The following is a 21,801-nucleotide window of genomic DNA, read 5'->3' on the forward strand; positions in this document are numbered from 1 at the left end:
AAAAATAACAATTTAAATCAAATATATAATATAAAATATAAACAAAATATGAAATAATAATAAATATAAAGAGTAAGGGTAAGAGAGAAGCAAACTCAGTATGTTAAAAAGGTTCGGCCCCACTGCCTACGTCCTCGCCTCAAGCTATCCATTGAGGATTCCCAAATTCACTATTCAACCTCCTTCAGGTGGAGATAGAAACCTATTACACTTTTGAACAACACCGCTACAAAGGATCCGTGTAGAACACCCTCTACACTTGCAATCACCTTACATGTGGTGATTCAACTATTCCCCGTGTAGAATACTTTCTACACGCACAATGGTTATACACACCTTTTTTCTGATACAAAAGCTGATAGTGGGTAGGTTATCAGAAAGCACTCCTCAATGAGTGAAATAAGAACAATACAGCGTAAACTATATCTCTCAAAATGAACAAGGATTAAGGCTCAATGCTTAGAGAAGAGAGAATGAAAGTTTTGAATGAATGTTGTATGCTCTTGGTGTTGTGAATGTGAAGCTCTCAAATGATCTATTTATAGGCATATGAGACTTCATATTCAACTTTAAAAAGATTCACATGTCAAAGATAACATCATTCACTTTTTCAAAAAATTCAAATAAAAGGTTCTTCCTTTTCAATTGTCAAAGACAACATCATTCACTTTTTTAAAAAATCAAACCTAATCTTTTACTTTTGGCATATGACAAAATGAGCACACTTTCATTTTCAAAAAATTCAAACCTAATCTTTTACTTTTTGCATATGACAAAATGAGCACACTTTATTTTTCAAATTTTTCAAACAAAATCATCTACCTTTTGTATAAGTCCAAAAAAGTATCAATCACTTTTGAAAATATTCAAATAAAACATGCACATGTGAAAGATGACAATCAATCATCTTTAATATTTTCAAAGTTCAACCCTTTAATCAAGGCATGCACATGTAAAAGATGACAATCAATCATTTTTCAAAATTTTCAAATTTAATTTTCAAAAATATTCATGCACATGTGAAAAATGTATTTTAATACTTTATGATAAAATATTAATTTTGAGCATTAATCCTAATTTTGAATTTTGAAGAGATTTATAACATTACTCTATAATTTTAATGTGAACTTGTTCCCTTCTTGGTCATGCTTGTGTCCTTGATGTGCTTAACTCCATTGTATAGACAACTTGAGCTTGAGATTTCTTTATTCTTTGAATTTATTTGTTATCATCAAAATCCATGTGTAAATATATAATTAAACAAAACTTGAAATCTTGGGTTCAACAATCTCTCCCTTTTTGATGATGACAAATACTTGATAGAACCTGAAAGCTGTATTAATACTTAAACTCCCCCTGAGAATGTGCGTTAGTTTTTCAAGCAAAAGTATAAATATAATTCCAAACATATATAATAAGTTTAGCAATTCAAACAATGTTAATGTTCTAGTCTAATACTTCTCCCCCTTTTGGCATCATTAAAAAGGATCCGCAACAAGTAAATGGACTGAAGAAAACGATGCGTTTAATAGTCACTATAGATAGTTGAAAAAGGAGCCGTCCGTGACCTGACAAATGCTGCAAAGTCTCAAGACCTAACTCTATGAATTTAGTGCGGCTGGAGATTTAAACAATCGCCTGATGTTGTTGACAAATGTGATTGAAGGTTCTGAGTTGCTATAAAAAAATGATCATTTTCATCTATCGGATGCCAAAAAAATAATTGCTTCTTGACCCGAGTTCTGTTTTTCCACAACGATATAATGGCTGAGCAATTCTCTTCCACTAATGTTCCAGACTTGAATCAGAAACCCTTAACGCATCAATCATCAATCTTCTCTCCTGAGGCCGTCAATACCATGATAGGAGCAGTGAACAGTTTTTCTAATAAGGCTGATTCTGAGATTATTGCAGAATCAAGAATGCTCAGTAGTCAATATGCTGTCTCTGTTACGATCATGTCTCGGAGGTTAATGGCGAGGGTGAGTGAGATTGATCATCTTAACATGTAAATATTTGACTTACGACAGGAGCTTGCTAATAATGATAGTGAGAATAAATGGCTAAAGCAAGAAAACCAAGAGTTGAAAAAATTTGCAGATTGGTATGCTCATATCTGCAACCACGAATAGAGGAGCTGGAACGAGAAAGGGTTCAGATACAAGGTCAACATCGGTAGATAACAGCAGAGGTTCATCGTTTACTAGAAAAATAGGGACAATCTACTGTTAATCTCGCTGGCTTAGTAAGAAAACTTTTGACAATGTGTGTCCAGCATATCTTGTATTTCTTTTGATTAAATAAAATTTGAAGAGACAATAGTTTGTCTTATTCTTTATGCTATCTCTATAAAATCAGTCCTGAAGTTCATCCAATCCGTATCAAGTTTTCATCTCATCTCTATAACTCATCTGCATTCATTCAACATTCTCGTTTTAAGCCTTCTATTCTTTTCTCAATGGCTCATTCTTCTAACATTTCTCTAAATCCATCCATGAGGCATTCTGCATCTCAACCTCCTGTTCTTTCTGCAGCTGCCATTGGTGCCATGTTGCAGCAAGAAAATAATAATCTGACTAATAAGTCAGATTCTGATGCTATTTATGACTTGGTGAGTCTTGGGACTCGCTACTCTTCCTCTATTGTTACTTTTTCTCAGCGGCTACAAGCCAAAAATCACGAAGTTGAAAAGCTCAAAGAACAAATTGTTGTACTTCAACGAATTGTTCAAGAGTCTCACACAAGGGAAGGAATCATTCGGCAGAAGAATAAACAGTTGAAATCTTTATTAGATTCTTCATTCCGCTTGCCGGTTCCCATGGATAAGAATGACATAATATTGTATGAAGAGAATAAGCGTCTCAAACATGAGGCTAAGAATCTCAAGTTTATGCAAAAGTATTTAAAAAATCCATCTCTATTTTTATTGATTCTGGTCTATCTTTTAAGAGATATTCATAGCATGCATCATACATATTTCTCTTCTGATCATACATAATCTATCTTCTGGTAAAGGCTTTGTGAAAATATCTGCTAACTGATCGTGTGTATTTGTGAACTCTAATATTATATCGTCTTTCTGCACATAATCTCGAAGAAAATGATACTTTATTTCAATATGCTTAGTTCTAGAATGTTGTATTGGATTCTTTAAAAGATTTATAGCACTTGTATTATCACATTTGATTGGAATGTGATTACACATGAGTGTAAAATTTTCAAGTTGTTGCTTCATGTAAAGAACTTGAGCACAACAACTACCCGCAGCAATATATTCTGCCTCAGCAGTAAATAATGGAATGAAATTTTACTTTTTACTAAACAATGAAACTAGTGCATGACTTAAGAAATGACATGTTTCATTAGTACTTTTTCGATCAATTTTACAACCAGCATAATTTGCATTTGTATAACTGATTAGATTGAAAGATGTGTGTTTAGGATACTATAACCCTAAGTCAATTATACTATTACGATATCTAAAAATGAGTTTAACTGCAATCAAATGAGATTCTTTTGGAGATGATTGAAAGCGTGCACATAAACACGCACTGAACATAATATCTAGTTACTAGCAGTCAAATATAATAAGCTACCAATCATACCTTGATATACGTTCGAGTCAACTGGCTTACCGGTTTCATCCTTATCAAGTTTAGTGGATGGACTCAATTGTATTCCAATTTCCTTAGCACTTCTCATCCTAAACTTTTTGAGTAATTTCTTAATATATTTTGATTGATATATGAATGTTTCACTTTTTACTTGCTTGATTTTCAATCCGATAAAGAATGTAAGTTTTTCCATTATGCTCATTTCAAATTATTCCTGCATACTCTTAGCAAAAACTTGACACATATTTTCATTAGTAGCACCAAATATTATATTATCAATATAAATCTGAATTAAAAGAACGTTATCATTTTCATGTTTAATTAAAATAGTTGTGTTGATTTTTTCTTTTGAAAAACCTTTTTCAATTAAGAAACCACTAAATCTTTCGTACCAAGTTCTAGGAGCTTGTTTGAGTCCATATAGTGCTTTTACGAGTTTGAAAATATAATTTGGGGAAATATAATTTTCAAAACCTGAAAATTGCTCAACATATATTTTTTCATTTATAAAACCATTTAAAAAAACACTTTTAACATCCATTTGAAAAAGTTTGAAATCTTTATAACAAGCATATGCAAGTAGCATTCGAATAGCTTCTAATTTTGCGACAGGTGCATATGTCTCATCATAATCGATTCCTTATTCTTGATTAAAACATTGGGTTACAAGTCGAGCCTTATTTCTAGTAATGACTCCAGACTCATCTTTCTTGTTTCTAAAAACTCATTTTGTTCTAATAATAGTATGATTTTTGGGTCTAGGAACAAGTGTCCAAACATCATTTTTTTCAAATTAATTCAGCCCTTCTTGCACTGCTAGAATCTAAGATTCATCAAGAAACGTTTCATCAATATTTTTGAGTTCAATCTGAGATAGAAAAGCAGTATGATTGCAAATATTTCTAAGAGATGATCGAGTACTTACATATCGTAAAGGTTCTCACAGAATTTTCTCACAGAATTTGTTCCACTAGATAATATTTCATAAATTTTTACTGTTTGGTTGCATCTTGTATTAAATTTTGATGATTTTTCCTTATGTCTCCATGTTGGACTTCCTCTATTTTGTTCTCTTTGTTGAGATTGAGACTTTCTGTGTTATTTATATATAATGTTTTTTCATCAACGGATTTTTTGGAAAGTAAAAAATTAGATTCATCAAATATTGCATGCATAGATTTTTCTACAGTCAAAGTATTTTTATTGAATATTCTGTAAACTTTACTATTAGTAGAATACCCGAAAAAGAAACATTCATTATATTTGCATCAAACTTGTCTAAATTATTTCTGTCATTCAAAATAAAATTCATTTGCAGTAGCGCAAATCATTATTCTATTAAATTCATTTCTATTGAGAGCATTATATAATAAATTTATAGCAGTTAAATTCAATGTATAAATTCTATCGTCTTCACGATCAAACTCTTCTTCTTCCTTTTTGACTTTTACTCCATCAACCACTTTTGTTGGAATATAATGTCTATTTACAATGCATTTCCAGTTTTCTCGACCTTGAGCCTGAAGGAATATTCTCATTTTAACTTTTCAAATTAAGTAATTGTCTCTACAAAAGAGTGGAAGCCGACTACTAGATTGACCTTCACCAAATAAAAATGCAATGTTAGCTATAAGATTTTAACTAAAATAGTTAATCTTATAACAGAGTCATTGCTTTGATACGAATTGTTGTTCAGATGACTAACATAAGAGGAGCGTGAATTGAGTTGTATTTAAAAATTAACAATTATAAATCAAGTACACAATATAAAATATAAACAAAATACGAAGCATCAATAAATATAGAAAGTAAGAGTAAGAGAGAAACAAACTCAATATGCTAACTAGGTTTGTCCCCACTACCTAAGTCCTCGTCTCAAGTTACCCCTTGAGGATCTTCAAATTTACTATTCAACCTCCTTAAGGTGGAGATAGAAACCTATTACACATATAAAAAATACCGCTACAAAAGATCCGTGTAGAACACCCTTTACACTTGCAATATTCACCTTACACGTGGTGATTCAACTATTTCATATGTAAAATATTTTTTACATGCACAAGAGTTATACACACTCTTTTACTAATAGAAGAGCTTATAGTAGGTAGGTTATCAGAGAACACTCATCAATGAGAGAAATAAGAACAATACAGTGCAAACTATATCTCACTCAAAATGAATAAGAATTAAAATTTAATACTTAGAGAAGAGACATTAAAAACTTTGAATGAATATTGCAAAACTTGCAATGATAAGTGTATGCTCTTGGTGTTATAAATTTGAAACTCTCAAATTATCTATTTATAGGCATATGAGACTTCATATTCAAATTTAAAAAGATTCACATGTCAAATATATCATTCACTTTTTCAAAAAATTCAAATAAATATTTCTTCTTTTTGAATTGTCAAAAACAACATCATTCACTTTTCCAAAAATTTTAAACCTAATAATTTTACTTTTCGCATATGATAAAAGGAGTATTATTTACTTTTAAAATAAAATCATTTACCTTTTACATAAGTCAAAAAGAACATAAATCATTTTTAAAAATATTTAAATAAAGCATGCACATGTGAAAGATGACAATCAATCATATTTAATATTTTCAAAATTTAAACTTTTAATCTTGTCATACATATGTGAAAGATGACAATTAATCATCTTTCAAATTTTCAAATTTAGTTTTCAAAATATTCATGTATATGTGGAAAATGTATTTTAATGCTTTATGATAAAATTTTAATTTTGAGTCTTAATCTTAATTTTAAATTTTTAAGAAATTTACAACATTACTTGATGAGCTTTAGTGTGAACTTGTTTTCTTCTTACTCATACTTGGTTCCTTGATGTACTTGACTACATTGTATAAACAACTTGAGTTTGAAACTCTTTTATTTTTTAAATTCGTTTGTTATCATCAAAATTTATGTATAGATATATAATTATACGAAACTTAAAATTTTGGGTTCAATATATTTATATGTATATTGAAATTTTACAAAATATATGGGAATAAGAAAATTATAAATTGTTTTTTGGGAGGCCAATTTCTATATACATAAAATTATGAAAATAATTTAGGGACTACTTTGAATTTTGAAACAATCATGTTCCCCCTCAACCACTATGTTGTTGAAAATAAATAATATATAGGAATTATACAAAAATTTTAGACTATAGAAAAAAATTGAAAAGACATTTTTAAGAATATTAAAATTTTATAAAATTTTATTGAGTATATAGAGATTATAAATTTTTTTGGATGGACCATTTACTATATTTATAAAATTACGATTAAAAACTAAGATATATTTTGATTTTTCAAAAAACTTTTGGGATCCCCCCCTAGATGCATGTAGTTTCACCACTTATCTCAACTCATCTAAATTGAGTTCAAATTAAAGTCTAACCCTACATGCAAACACACAGTTCCTAACTTATCTGAATTTGTAGTATGCCACATCAGTGTAAAGATCTTTTTATGGAATTCATTTGTATCTATAATATTTTTCATATATATATATAGTTTTCTCTTAACAAATATGTAATATATAAATGATGAGTAGGAAATTTTAATTAATTTAAGAATAATAAAAATAAATAAATAAATATAATATATAGTGTGTATAAATACTGAATAGCAAATCTCTTTATTATATATAAAAAACCCTAAATACCCTGATCAAGCGTGGGTCCAATGTTTTCTAGACTGGTAATTTACTAAACATGTTAATGAAGCTCTACTCTCTTTCTTTTCCCTGATTTTTTTCTAATATTGGCCGCCTCTCAAAGATCGAGAAGCTCCTCTTGCTGAACATAGAAAGTCGATCACAATTAATTTGTAAGAAAATGATAGAGGTACCGAGAGTTGAGTATTGACACAGGTCTTGATATTTTTATTTTATTTATTTTTATTTAATGATTAAGAATGTATTTTTAATATAAATTTTTTTAAATGTTTAAGAATATAAAAAAAATCTATAAAAAAAATATAAAAACAAGAAGAAGAAGCAGACTTGGCATTCTTGAGACCCATCCTCGAAGCACTACTCTAATTTGTATATATCATGATTAATATTTGAGAAATGATACCTTCGTAAAAAAGTTCACATAAAAATAAGTTTAAAAACTGATATGACTTTATATATATGATAAGGTAAATTAACTTTATAATAAAAATAACTTTATAATTTAATGTAATACATCAAATAACGTCAATTTATAAATTTATTTTTATGTAATATCTTCATAATTAAAGCTATCTTTTGATGTTTTAATAAGTTCCCATAAAAGTAGTGTACTAAGCATATAAATAATGTTGAGCTACTTTTAATAATTTCAATCTTTTTTCCATGTCTGAGTAGCTGTTAACCTGTTATTATGGTTTTACTAAATACGTTTTAATGCCTGAGAAGCCACCATTTTGCTTACCATTAAAGGAACTATATATATTTATTATCAAGCTAGGCATACACATATACAGACCTTTAGCCGAATCAATTATATACCACGTGTTATATTTATCTATATTCGCTTGCAATGTCTATATATTCGGTCTGGTTTACACTTTTACTAAGTAATTAACTATGTAAATTTCTATACATTATATTATTATTTTACTTTCAACTCATTAAGTATAATATGACACATTTATTATTATTAAATAATAATTTATTACATGTTTATTTATTATCCAAAGGTGATAAATGAATCTCATCTTATTTAATAAGATGAAAATAAGATGAGAATATAGTGTATATCGTTAATTATATATATAATAAGTAAATTATTATTAAATAGCAAACCCACAACTGTTGCGGTAACTGTAGATGTATATATAATATTAGGAAAGTGCTCGTTGCCCCAACGGTAAGTGCTCGTTGCCCCAGCACTTACCGTTGGGGATATCACTAGTAAAAATATAAGAATTAATTTTTTTATAAGTATTTATTTTAACATTTTTAATTATTAAAAAAATAAAAAATAATTATTTTATTAATAATTATTTTCTTAATTGTTAAATAAAAAATTAAAAAAATTAAAATATTTTGTGCCGCTTGTACAATATCGCTGCAAATAATTGCATGACATGGCATGCCGCGTCACATAATATTAAATTGAAAAAAAGAAACAAAAGTGGCTAAAAAAAATCAAATCGGGTAGAGAAGACAAACACGAGGCAGAATCCCTCGTGGGTGCATCGCTGTCCCGTGGTCGTCCCGTGGCTATCTTGTCGTCGTCCCATGACCGTCCCGTTGCTGATCACCATCACACCTCATGAGTGCCTTGCGCGTCAAACTATCGGCTCCCTCCTCCAGATATGGTAGCGCTTTGAACATGTGGTTTTATTCTCGCAGCGGCAGAGGTTCCCCACACAGATCCCAGATCTGGCAGCGCTTTCAACAATTAATCACAAACTGGAACTATTGTGGTGGAATTTAACTTTTCAATTAATTACAAGCTGGAACTAAGCCCCAAATTCAAGCAAAAACAGAGAGTACTATCCACCCAAAAGCCCAGAAAAAAACATACAAATCCTAGAAAAACCAATTCTGTTTTCAATTTGTATGACTAATTCGCACAGAAAATATTCAAAACCAATTCGCACAAAAGATATTCGGTGAAGTGAGAAGAGAACACGAACTAGCAGATTTTAGAGTTCAGTTGGTGCTCGACTATCGGTGAGGTGGATAGATTTCTTTAAGTGTTGGATTTTTTTTTTTGGGTGAAAAACCAGGTAGATTGATGGCCCAAATCGACTGCTGAAGTTTTGGATTTCGGTTGAACACCTGTGGCAGATGCACCAAATCGATTAGATGTCGATGAAAAACCGGTGGTACTGTACATCACCAAATTGACTGCTGCAATTCTTTTTTCAGTGAGGTAAGTGCTGCTGCTAAAATCTTTGGCAAGTGCTGCAGTGGTCGGCGCCGTGAGGGAGGGTGGCACGTGGATGCAAGATTGGGGGGGGGGGTTCAGTCTTCACTCTTCACAGTTCACACGGAGGCAGGAAAATAAGGTAACGTGAATCCCCTCAATTTTTTTTGTCCACATGGAGTCGCTACGTCAGCTACCACGTCAAGTGGTCATTTGCAGCGGGCATATTGAAGCAGCAGGCTAGCGTTTCTCAAGGCTATAAAGGAGAATCAGATGATTGGGACAATTCATCGCTCATTTCAAAATCTGTCTGCGCATGTGTTTGTATCTGTGTATAATTTTTACTTTATAAGTTGCCTTAATTACGTATCAAATTATTAAGTTAGGGTTTGGATAATAAGAGATGAAATGGTTTTATATAAAAATTAAATAAAGTATTATTAAAATATTATTTTTATTTAGAAATTTAAAAAAGTTAGATTATTTATTATATTTTATGTAAAAGATTAAAAAAATTATAATAATAAGATAATATAAAATACTTTAACAATACAAACAAGAAAATCTTATACAAAGACATTGTGGATACGATTGCTTTTCAATGTCCTTAATTAACAATCAAGCCCAATCTTGAAATAGTCTTTTTGGTAGTAGTTGATCAATATCTCCAAGAGCATTGTACGTACGTAGATAGAGTAAAGATAATCTTGGAGAAAAAATTCATCAAAAATATAAATAACAATCTACAGATTCAACTGTAGCAGCACCTCCTTGACCACTTTGTCAAGATTTAAGTTTGAAGAGCCATCTATACCAACTGTTTTCTCTGCCATTTTCTTCCACTTCATGGCATGTTTCTTCATCTCCTTACCCTTCTCTCCCTCCATCAACTCTCTCACAAGCTTCTCCACTTCATCACTTTTCACATTAGAATCAATCTCCATGCCAATGCCCCATTCAACGCACGCAAACCTACAGTTCGTTTGCTGGTCGGCAAAGAATGGCCAGCAAAGCATAGGCACTCCTGCGCACATACTTTCAATCATCGAGTTCCATCCACAATGGGTCAAGAATCCTCCAATTGATGGGTGGCTTAGCACATGCTCTTGTGGGCACCAACTTACCACAATACCTCTATCTTTGGTTTCACCTAAAAACTCGTGCGGTACAATCACTGAGTCACCCTTCACCATGCCAGGCCTAATCACCCATAAAAAGGCTTTCTTGCTGTTAGTGAGTCCGCTAGCAAACTCGATCATTTGTGGTAGGGTTAGGACTGTGATGCTGCCGAAATTCACGTAAATAACCGAGTTTGGCTCCTTAGAATTGAGCCATTCGAGACAATCAGTTTCATCTTTCCAAAGATTGGAATCGATGTTATTCAACTTTGAATTGTTTTGTGGAATCTGGTTGAGAAGCAAATGGAGAGGGCCAATAGAGTAAATAGGAGGAAACAAGGAGGAAAGAGCATCCAATCCTTCATGCTCCAATGCATCAAAAGTGTTCACAACTATGGCAGAAGCTTTCGAAGCTTTCTCTACCATCTCCAAAATAAAGTTCAACATGATATCTTTTGGATCTAACGATGTGAGTAGAAAGCTGTGGAGATCCTTTATGCGAATATTTTTCATCCCAGGAATCCAATCAATTGTAGTGTCCATGTACCCATTTAGAAGATGGCTCTCATCTGCATGATTTTCATTCAAAAATTTTAAATTATATATAGTTCATTGAAGATCAATCACGTGTAATTAATTAAATCTTTTATGAAATTTAAACATCTCGTCTAGCCTATAAGTTCAAACCCATGTACTGGAACATTCGTACAAAGAATGCCTAACTGCCTAAGTGGAAACATCTTATCTACAAAAAAATGTTGAAATTTTAACTTTTTAATATATAATTGCACCACACGTATCAACCTAACCCCAAAGGTTTCACCACACACCTCAATCTAATCAATATGTGATTTGTCATTTTTATCTTATTATTTAAACACGCACATATTTAAATATTAAGATAGAATGATAAAAATAATAAATCACTTACTGATTTGGCTGTGGATGTGTGGTGTAAGGCTTAATTCTATATATAGAACTTTGACATTTTTTTTTTTTTTTTTTAAGATAGTTCACAATGCATGTATTCATAATGGTAAACAAGAAAACCCCGCTAATTTTTTTAAGTGAGATTAGCATTGCTATTTTATGAAAAGTGAAAGGTAATGACTGCATTAATATTTTACAATTCATGGCTTTGAACATTGTTTTGTCTATAACATATTGTGAGAATGTTGTGTACGTAACGTGTGAAATTTTGTTCTAAAAAATATTTTATAAAAGAAACTTACAAATTAGGATGATTTGATATGTAAGTTGGATTAGAAATATTTTTTTATTATGAAGTAGATTATATGTATTATAATATTCCAAGTCAGATTGTAAACTCTTTTTAATAATTTTTTTTAAAGACTACGACACTTTTTAAAGAGTATTGAGGTTCGTTATTAAAAAAATTAATTTTTTTTTATATAAATTTCGTATTTATTCATTTAAAAAAAAAATTAGATTGTACGGTATTTATACATCTTCCATTTAAACTGAGGCTGCGTTAAATTTCCCGTCCAAGATTTTGGGATTTTATCGTAAATAGAAGTGCATAGAAGATGTTTGATAAAAGGATGATCGTGAAGAAGTAACAATATATAGGACCAAGGAATATATCGTACCTTTGGGTGGTATAAGTAGTCCACTTTCGACTAGACGGCGGGTATGTGCAAAGCCTAAAAAGGCATAGGCACTCGCAGCCCACAATAGAATGACAGGGATTCCCAGTTCTTCAGCAACGTTATTGGTGAAATGCATGCAGAAATCACTAACTATGCAGCTCACCGGGGGAACATTCGAGGAGACAGTATTATTAAGTTTTGCAAGTAGATTTCGAAAGAGGACCAAAAAATTCTTTGCGATAGAGTCACACAGTGATGGGATGTCCTGGGTTACGTCAGTATCGGAGGGAGGCAAACCATCGGGGATGGTTTCAAAGCGAAAGTCTGGCAAGCCGTCCAAGGAATCGGGACCTCTGGCCTTGAGCAAGAGTCTGTGATTGAACTCGGTGTTGATAAAAGTTATGTGGAAGCCTCTATGGTGAAGGACTTTAGCTAGTTTGAGCATCGGATTAACATGGCCTTGAGCTGGGTATGGGATGCAAACAGCATGAGGCTTCTCCTCCATAGAACCCATCTCTCTCTCTCTCTCTCTCTCTCTCTCTCTCTCTCGGCAGAACAAGATATTAATGTAATGTATATTTATAGCGAGGGCTCCAGGATGCACCTACCGGAATTAATGTATATAGAAAGCCTGGACGTACCTTTTTCTCCATGCACATGACTCGTGTATGTACGCGATCGCTTCTATCCCGCCTCTTCCTTACAAGTGCGTAACCTTAATCATCATGATTTTACTGTATATAGAAAAATCACTACAAGAAAAATAGATGTTTGTGACTGATTTATTGTAATGAATTAGTTGTGACTAATTTTTGTGACTATTCGTTACAATAAATTAATTACAAAAATTTATTTTTCTTGTAATAAACCTTACATACCCTGATTAAGCATGGGGTCCAATGTTTCCTAGACTGGCAATTTACTCAACAAACTAATGAAGCTCTTAACTGTTTTTTCCATATAATTTTTGTTAATATTAATAGCCCTCTCTCTGAGATCGAGGAGCTCTTGTTGCTGAATTTAGAAAGTTGACCAGTACTTCAATTAGTTTGTTATATATCAATATCATGGTTAATAAATTCACATATATTAAAAAAAGGTGCGTACCATGCAGCATGCTGGTGCTAAAATTTACAATGATCATCACGATGGATCATCTGCTTTTGAATCTTTTTTTTGGGATATATATTGGGCTACTTTTAATTATTTTTAATGTTTTTTTCCATGTCTAATTAGTTTAATTATTTTTAATCTTTTTTTCCATGTCTAATTAGTTGCCAGTAGTAACCTGTTATTACGGTTTTAATAAATACGTTTTAGGCCTTATTTGTATAGTAAAAGTACTTCATCTCATTTTTATAATTTTTTTAAATTTTCACATAAAATATAATAAATAATTCAATTTTTTTAATTCTTAAAATAATAATGATATTAAAAATGATATTTTAATAATATTTTATTTAATTTTTAAATTTCATCTCAACTCATCTCATTTTAACTCACTGTCCAAATACCACCTTATACCACCTTAATATTTAACTAGAAGCCACCAACCATTAATTTAATTTGATTGACCGATTGTACCGAGTACGTTCTCAAATTAGGCATAATTTATATGGTAAAATTAAAGGGACTATTATTAATCATCAAGCTGGGCGCTGTATGCACGATTCACGAAGACCATTAGTCGAATCAATTACATATCATAAAATAAATATTGTTATTATTATAATTAGTATAATTATATTTTAATATATAAATTCTAAATTAGAATATATAATATAAATAATTTTTTAACAAATGAATTTGGGGTTTGATTTGATAAGGACATAATAATCAGAAATAATATAGATCGAATTCAAAATTCAAGTTTTTTAATATGATAAAGTTATAAATAAATTTTATAAAAATAAATTTAAAAATTAATATGACTTTATATGATATGTTAAATTTATTTTATAAAATAAATAACTTTACATTCTAAGATACTCACATTAAGCCATATTAATTTATGAATTTTATTTTTATGAAATTTTTATATAACTAAATTGTTTTGATGAATGATTCCGAATCGGTATGGCTTACCCTTTAACGTCTAAGGGTTCATTTGAAGAGTGAGAAGAGATAAAAATTTTGTAAATAGTAGTAAGATAGTCTATTAGTAGTAATGAGATAATTTGAGTGAAGTATTTTTTTAATTTTGATAAAAGAGAGAAAAAGTTGAATAAAATATATTCTAAAATTAAAATATTATTAGAATATAATTTTATAATATTATTTTTATTTAGAGATTTGAAAAAGTTAAATTATTTTTTATTTGAAAGTTTGAAAAAATTATAATAATTTGTTTAAAAAAATTATAATGACTAATTTAAAAATTTTATATTTAAATTATATGTAAAAATAAAATAAAATAAAAATTTTGAAATGAGATTTATTCTCAAATAATCCTAAATTTTTATATAATATTAAATGGCAAACCTACTACTGTTGAGTGGTTGTTGTATATTTATTATATGGGCCATGCTACAGCTACAGCTAGTTAATTTTTTTAAAATTATTTTTAATATTTTTAAATATTTAAAAAAATATAAAAAAATTTATAATAATATTAAATAATTTTTTCTTAATTATTAAGAAAAAAAAAAAATTTTGGCACGCGGGGTCTGTGGCCACCAGCAGTGTACACAGACATAATTAAAAGCTGACATTGGGCTTGGCATTTATTGGGTTGCTCAAATGTCTGTGTATACCCTAAAAGCTGACGTTGGGCTTGGCATTTATTGGATTGCTCAAATGTCATCGTCTAATCAAATTTTGGTTAAATAGAATAAAAATGGTTTGTAATTAAAATTTTATGACTTAAACTTTGATTTAGATTAATTTTAATTTTTTTTTTTAAATTTAACGATATGTTATTTTATTCTAAAAATATTATGTTGAATAATTAAATTAATAAAAAAATAGTTAGAAAACAATGATTTTTAATAAAAATTAAATTCTTAATTAGTATATAGAGTGTAATTAAAAAATATAAAAAAATTATTATTAAAATACATAATATTACATTATTATTTTTACTTTGAGATAGATTGTCTAATGTGGACTAGTTTCTTCAATAGTTTTAAATCATAACTTTTATCCAAATTTTAGATTAGACCATTGCTAAGGCTCTTAGTGGTTTCGTTTGGAATATAGACTTATCTTAACCAATGGCGGAGCTAGAAATTTTTTTTAGAGGGTCAAATTTTCTAGTGTGCGACACATTAAATTTTAAAAATTATAAAAACATAAATATATATGAAATTAGATCTCGATAATTTGAAATATACACGTAGAAATAAAATCTTAAAAATAAAAGATATTAATATATGTTTCAGGTTTTTGACGATAATGTTTTAAAAAATAATATTCAGTTATTATGATTTTTATAATGAAATATTTAAAATTTATTTACTTCGTATAAACTATCTAAGTGATTTTTTATAATGTCATCTTTCATTCTCGTATAGATGTAAGTTAGTTTATTAAATTTTATATAAATTCTAAATATTTTCGTGTCACATTAAGCATATAATACTATAATACTATAATAGAAACCTTAAATAAGATTTTTCTTGCTAAATAAAATTTAGAGGATAACACTTGTTAACTATTTTCTATATAGATCACCAACTTTAAATTATTTTTCTTATATTTTTACTTTGGATTCCAAATCAAAAAGTCTCATATTGTATAACAAAAAACTTTAGAATCCATATTAATAAATTTATCATTTTCCCTAAACTTAGTTTTGATTTAATTTTGGTGAGACCACATTCTCAAAAATCAGTGATAGAACCAGCAATTGTTCTTAGGAGGGGCCAACTTTTTTACCGCGTGAGATGTTCTGTAAAATGAAAAAATATTACAAAATCATAATTTCACCTAAACTTAGTTTTGATTTAATTTTAGTGAGACCATTCTTAAAAATCAGTGGCAGAACCAAGAATTATTTTTAGGAGGGGCTAACTTTTTTTGTGTGTGAGATGTTAATATAAAATGAAAAAATATTACAAAATCACAAGGCATGACTATATATAAAATTAAATCTCAATAATTTTCCAAGTAACGCAGAAATAAAATCTACGTTATGTGGAAGCCTCTATGGTGAAGGACTTCTGCTAGTTTGAGCATCGGATTAACATGGCCTTGAGCTGGGAATGGGATGCAAACAGCATGAGGCTTCTCCTCCACAGGGTCCATCTCTCTCTCTCTCTCTCTCTCTCTGCGCATACAGCGACAGGAATTAATTGTAGGGCATAATTGTCATATCATAATCGTAGGACAACATAAAACGCCGTAGGATAGTCCAAAATTGAGGATGATGCTCATCCAAGCTGGGTCCAATCCTTCCAGCTGTTTTCACGTGTTTGGCCAGACTAGGATACGATTGAATTGCTTGGGATATATGGACCATGTTAATTTCACGTTTCAATTATATATGCTATTTATAAGTTGGGTATGCAGCACAATAATTATTGTAGAGCTTATTAACATATGAGTAATATTATTTATAGTTATTGTAAAATGAATAAATACTATACATTTGCTTTCAAAAAGAGAAATTTATTATTATTTATAATTATTTTTACGTGAATCATGTATTTATAATGAATGAATTGGTCTTGAAAGTTATTTAATAGAAAAATTAAGTTGTTTAATGTTAAATATTAAAACAATTTTTAATTTCAAAAAACCCTAAAACTATAAACTATATTTCCTACTGCAACATTAAGAATCGTTGTAAATATCAAGCATATAGTTATAGATTTATCTATTTATTTTTTTTCCAATAAATATAGATGGATGTAGAATATGATATAATAATATTCTTAAAACTGGAAGCATTCAGTATATAATTTGATTTTCCATTCCTATTATTATCATTTTTATTTTAACATTATGTTTACTTATATTAGACTCTACGTACGAATATGGCAAAAGTTTATGCAATGTTCTCTAATTAATTAAGACATTTTCATCTCGGAACCGACCTTAGCTCAGTTGGTAGAGCGGAGGACTGTAGTTGTTTATTCAGCAATCCTTAGGTCGCTGGTTCGAATCCGGCAGGTCGGAAGGCAATATCTTTTGGGCAGTGCTAGGGCCACCGGGCTCCCGCTAGGCCAAAAGTTTTTTTTTTTTTTGTTTTTTTTTTTCACATCATTTTTTTAATGTTTTTAAATATTTAAAAAAATATAAAAAATTCATAATAATATTAAACAATTTTTACTTAATCACTAAGAAAAAAGAAAAAAAGAAAAAAAAAAACTGGGAGCAGTAGCTCCCAGCGGGGGATCTAGCATTTTCCATATCTTTTAGTATCTCTGTACGACGGACTGAAACAAGATATCTAGATATTTGTAGTTCAAGGGACCTTCATAGGCCCAAATCGACCAAATTTTTGGTGGTCCATACTCTCTTTACGAAGGTGTGGGCCCATGTCTCGATATTTTCGTCATTACGTGTGTCCGAAGTACGACGAACTCAAACAAGATATCTAGATTTTTGCAGAAAGTTTGAGAGTTACAGTGATAAATAGTAATATTTTATAAATTTTATTAAAATAAATTTAATTTTTTTAATTTAATTTTATTTTTTATAAAAAATTAAAAAAATAATTAATTTTATCAATAATTGATTTAAAATAAGTTGAATTTGATTTGGAGATAAATATATTTAATAGACATATGAGTTGAACATATTTATAAATATCCTAATAAACTTATTGGACAATGTTAAATGCTCAATGAAATGTCATGGAGCCACCTTTATATATTAAGGCTTTCTACTTAATATCTTTACACTACACATTATACTTAATTTTTATTTTATTTTATTATTATTAAATTAAATAAATTGTGATGCCCTAGTCCCCGACTCCCACATACGGAAATACAAGAATTGTGACGTCGGGATGATGACAACATAGGTCACACACCTTAGTGACAAGTGCTAAGTATGTGTACATGCAATAAGTGTAAGGCAAAAGACTCAGCGAATCAGTTAAGTCAATCAACTAAGTATCAGAATTTTTTAAATATAAATTTTTAAAATAAAAGCGTTTAAAAAGAATTATACAGTTATCCCTAAAAAAATATATTATAAAGACCAAAATACATAAATGAGTGTAAAATAAATCCCAATACATGGGAAAGCCACCTTGGGTCACTCTTCTGGCAGAACCGCATCGTCAAGTTCAACCTCCTCATCACCTGTATAAAAATCTATGATACCATGAAACGATACCGCAGACAAATAATAATCTAAACAGTCTAAGAGATGAAAATACATTCATATAATAATAAATATGCGTGCATATGATGAAATATGCATAAGACCCGAAAATCATTTTTTTTCAAAAATGAATATTTTCCGACGCACGCCAAAATTCCAAAATTTCATTTTGGCCCAAAAATATATCAATTAAAACATATCCACCATTTTCCCATAAACAGCCCATATAAAAATTCACAATTTTTTCAGAAAATGGTCCACATAAATCTTTTAATCAAAGCCCATAATTTTTTCCAGAAAATGACTCATTATAACATCCAAAATTTTTCTAGAAAATGGTCCATTATCTATTTATTCCGTATACACCATGATAACCCCTAGGGACCATTTGTATACTCTCGCTCCTTTCGTCACACCACGAGTAACGACCATGCGTGTGACTCTGTAATGAGCGCTGCCCAGTTTCGTGCCCAGCGCATTCGTGACCAAGCATCATCTAGCCCCCGCTAGTATAGCCCCTGCCAATAGAGGGGTTATAGAGTAGGCACGAGAGTGTTACCGTATCATCCGATCCTATTGTCGCCCAACGACAACCTAGGGGACATCACTCAATATATTCAACTCCTGAGTAACCAAAAGAGCTCCACCGAGATAATACCCTATCTCGAATTGGGGTTGTGATACACATGCACCTAAAAACCATTTCTCACATGAAAACCAATTTTCAAATATACATATAAACATGCATGCAATTATGCAAAAACTCAGTTTTCATTTACAAACATGAACATACGTGCAATTATCTAATGTATATGATACGACACAAATATCCAACAACCAACAAATCATGCATAATCTAATCACACAAATAACTCCATCCTCCAATCCAATCGACCCTCAAACTCTTCGGACTCGACGTCCGGCATAATCAACCAGAACAAAAGATTTGTTAGCGCAAACTATATTTAAATCTCATAAATGTTTTTGGAAAATACTTACGATACTAAAGGCAAGTTTCTGAAAGGTCAAGCACTTGGTTTAACTCCAAAAGCGAGCTTGAAAATAAATTACCAAAAATCAGAATTTTTTAGATTGAAAATGGGTTTGGAAAACAAGGAAATTTTTGTGAAATAAAAGGGCTAATTTACTAAAATAAAACTATAAAATGATAGCTGAAAAGAAAGAGGTTCACGGCAATAGCAAAAATAAACAAACAAAATCCAAAGTGAAGCTCATGGTTTTGGAAAAAATAGGGGCACTAAAAGCACACAAATTTGAGGAAGGAAAAGTGGAAATAGAGATGAATAAAGAATCAAGAAACTCGAGCATGGGTGCACGGTTTTGGCCAAGAACAGAGCATGATTTCGGGAAATAAAGAGGGCACGATGGGGAAAAGAAATGGAAATGCAAGGGCAGGCTAAAATTTTCAGAAATTCCAAGGGAAAAATAGAGAGAGAGAGAGAGACAGCATGGATGCTCATAGCAAGGACCGAATAGTAGGAGATGAGAAAAGAAGAAAAAATGAAGAAGAAGGAGGGGAAGAAGAGCAGCGGTACCATGCACAAAACAGAGGAAATAATACGAAAATGAAAGAAAAGAAAGAGAGTTGTGGCCACCGATTTACAGAGGAAGAAGAAGCTGAAAAAATAAAGAAGAAGAAGAAACCATTGGCTTGCAGGAGGAGAAGAAGAACACGAATGGAGAAGAGAAAGAAGGAGGTAGCAGCGCTGAAGAAGGAAAAAGGGAAGGAAAGAAAATGGAGAAAGCCCTAAGGACTGGAGACTAAATGGTGCTGTTGGGGAGAAAATAAAGGGGCTGGGCTTCAATGCACGGGCTAAGCTTGGAGACCAAATGGGCTGAGCCCAAAAATAAAGGAAAATCCCAACCCAAAAATAAAGGTCTAAGAAAGAAAAAGAAGGTACAATAAAAATAAATAAAAGTAAAATAAAAACACTAAAACTCAATATAAATTAAATAAAATATTTAAAGTCAAACAATAAAATAATTAAAGTAAAGAGCAATTTAAATGCAAAATAATAATTTAATCAAGAAAGTACATTAAAATAAATTTCACAACTTTGGAAACATAAAATAATCTAATGAGAAACACATTAAAATTTAAATAAGAGAACTACTAATTTTAATAATTTAAATAATACTTCAGTAAAATTATATGTAAATACGGGATATCATATAAATTCTTCTACTCATCATTCATATATCATATATTTAGTAAGGAAAACAAAAATACGTGTGGTGTGTGGTATAATGATGATGAATATAATTTTTTTTGTGTATTATAAATCTTTTGAGCCTTAAGATTTAGGGCATGTTTGGATAATTAGATAAGATAAAAATTTGTTTGAGTTAAAATGTTTTATTTAGTTATAAGAAATAAGAGATAAAAAAAAGTTAAATAAAAACATTATAAATTTAAAAATTTGTTTGAATATTTATTTTTAGATTTAAAAAAATTATATTATTTTTTGTGTTTTTTTTAGAAATTAAAAATAGATATAATGATTAAAATAAGATTTACAATTAAAAAATGAGTTTTGCTACTCATCATTCTTATACACCACACCATATTTATTTTTATTTTTTGTTATTATTTTTAAACTAATTAAATTTTTCTACTCAGCATGCATACACCACACATTTAGTAAAAGAAAAAAATATATAAATTAAAAAACTATGTATGATGTGTGGTGCGAGGATGATGAGTAGATTTTTTCAAACATTTTTCAAACCGAGAATAAGTTGACTTGATAGCTATAATAAACCATCTCAAGGACTGCACTAGGGGTGAAAATCGACTATTTCGGTTTGGTTTTGTTCGACAACTTATATAATATGGATAAAACCAACGAGTAAAGGGGGCAAAAACTATGTTAGTTTCGGCATGATCCCGGTCGATCATCAGTGTCCCTTCGGCGTCGTGAATGGCTCGAAACTCATAAATAGGAGGTTTTGTGCGATGTGTGTGTATGATATATATATATATATGCATGGCAAATGGCAGAGAGAGAGAGACACGCCGCCACTGCGTGAGAGAGGAGAGAAAGTGAGAATCAAGAGAAGAAGAAGTAGGGAAGGGGGTATTAAACCTTAAATTGAAACGACACCATTTGGTGTATTAAACCATTTGGTGTATTAAACCAAATGATGTCATGTCATTCTAAAATCTTTTTTCTAAACGATACGTGTGAAACAACGTTTTTTTATCTAATATATATACATATAATTGGCCAGTTCAACAATTTGAATTAGGTTCAGACCGAAACCAACATGCCAATATCGATT

General features: G+C 30.3%; 1 protein-coding gene, 1 long non-coding RNA gene and 1 other non-coding gene across 3 annotated transcripts; 1 reads left to right on the plus strand and 2 right to left on the minus strand.

Moving 5' to 3' along the window:
- Window positions 1–10,060: 10,060 nt before the first annotated feature.
- Window positions 10,061–12,782, minus strand: LOC122311053 (7-deoxyloganetin glucosyltransferase-like). Its single transcript, XM_043125403.1, has 2 exons — window positions 12,223–12,782; window positions 10,061–11,181 (listed from the first exon to the last, which is right to left on the minus strand). Exons 1-2 carry the CDS (start codon window positions 12,734–12,736, stop codon window positions 10,238–10,240), a joined length of 1,458 nt encoding a protein of 485 aa, XP_042981337.1. The 5' UTR covers window positions 12,737–12,782; the 3' UTR covers window positions 10,061–10,237.
- Window positions 12,783–17,253: 4,471 nt separating this feature from the next.
- Window positions 17,254–17,340, plus strand: TRNAY-GUA. The gene is given in 2 exon segments: window positions 17,254–17,290; window positions 17,305–17,340. It is a non-coding gene; the product is annotated as a tRNA-Tyr (tRNA).
- Window positions 17,341–18,267: 927 nt separating this feature from the next.
- Window positions 18,268–20,378, minus strand: LOC122311055. Its single transcript, XR_006242726.1, has 2 exons — window positions 19,498–20,378; window positions 18,268–18,476 (listed from the first exon to the last, which is right to left on the minus strand). It is a non-coding gene; the product is annotated as an uncharacterized LOC122311055 (long non-coding RNA).
- Window positions 20,379–21,801: the final 1,423 nt, after the last annotated feature.

The sequence above is a fragment of the Carya illinoinensis genome, chromosome 5 (assembly GCF_018687715.1).
Source record: "Carya illinoinensis cultivar Pawnee chromosome 5, C.illinoinensisPawnee_v1, whole genome shotgun sequence".
Taxonomy (NCBI): Eukaryota; Viridiplantae; Streptophyta; class Magnoliopsida; order Fagales; family Juglandaceae; genus Carya; species Carya illinoinensis.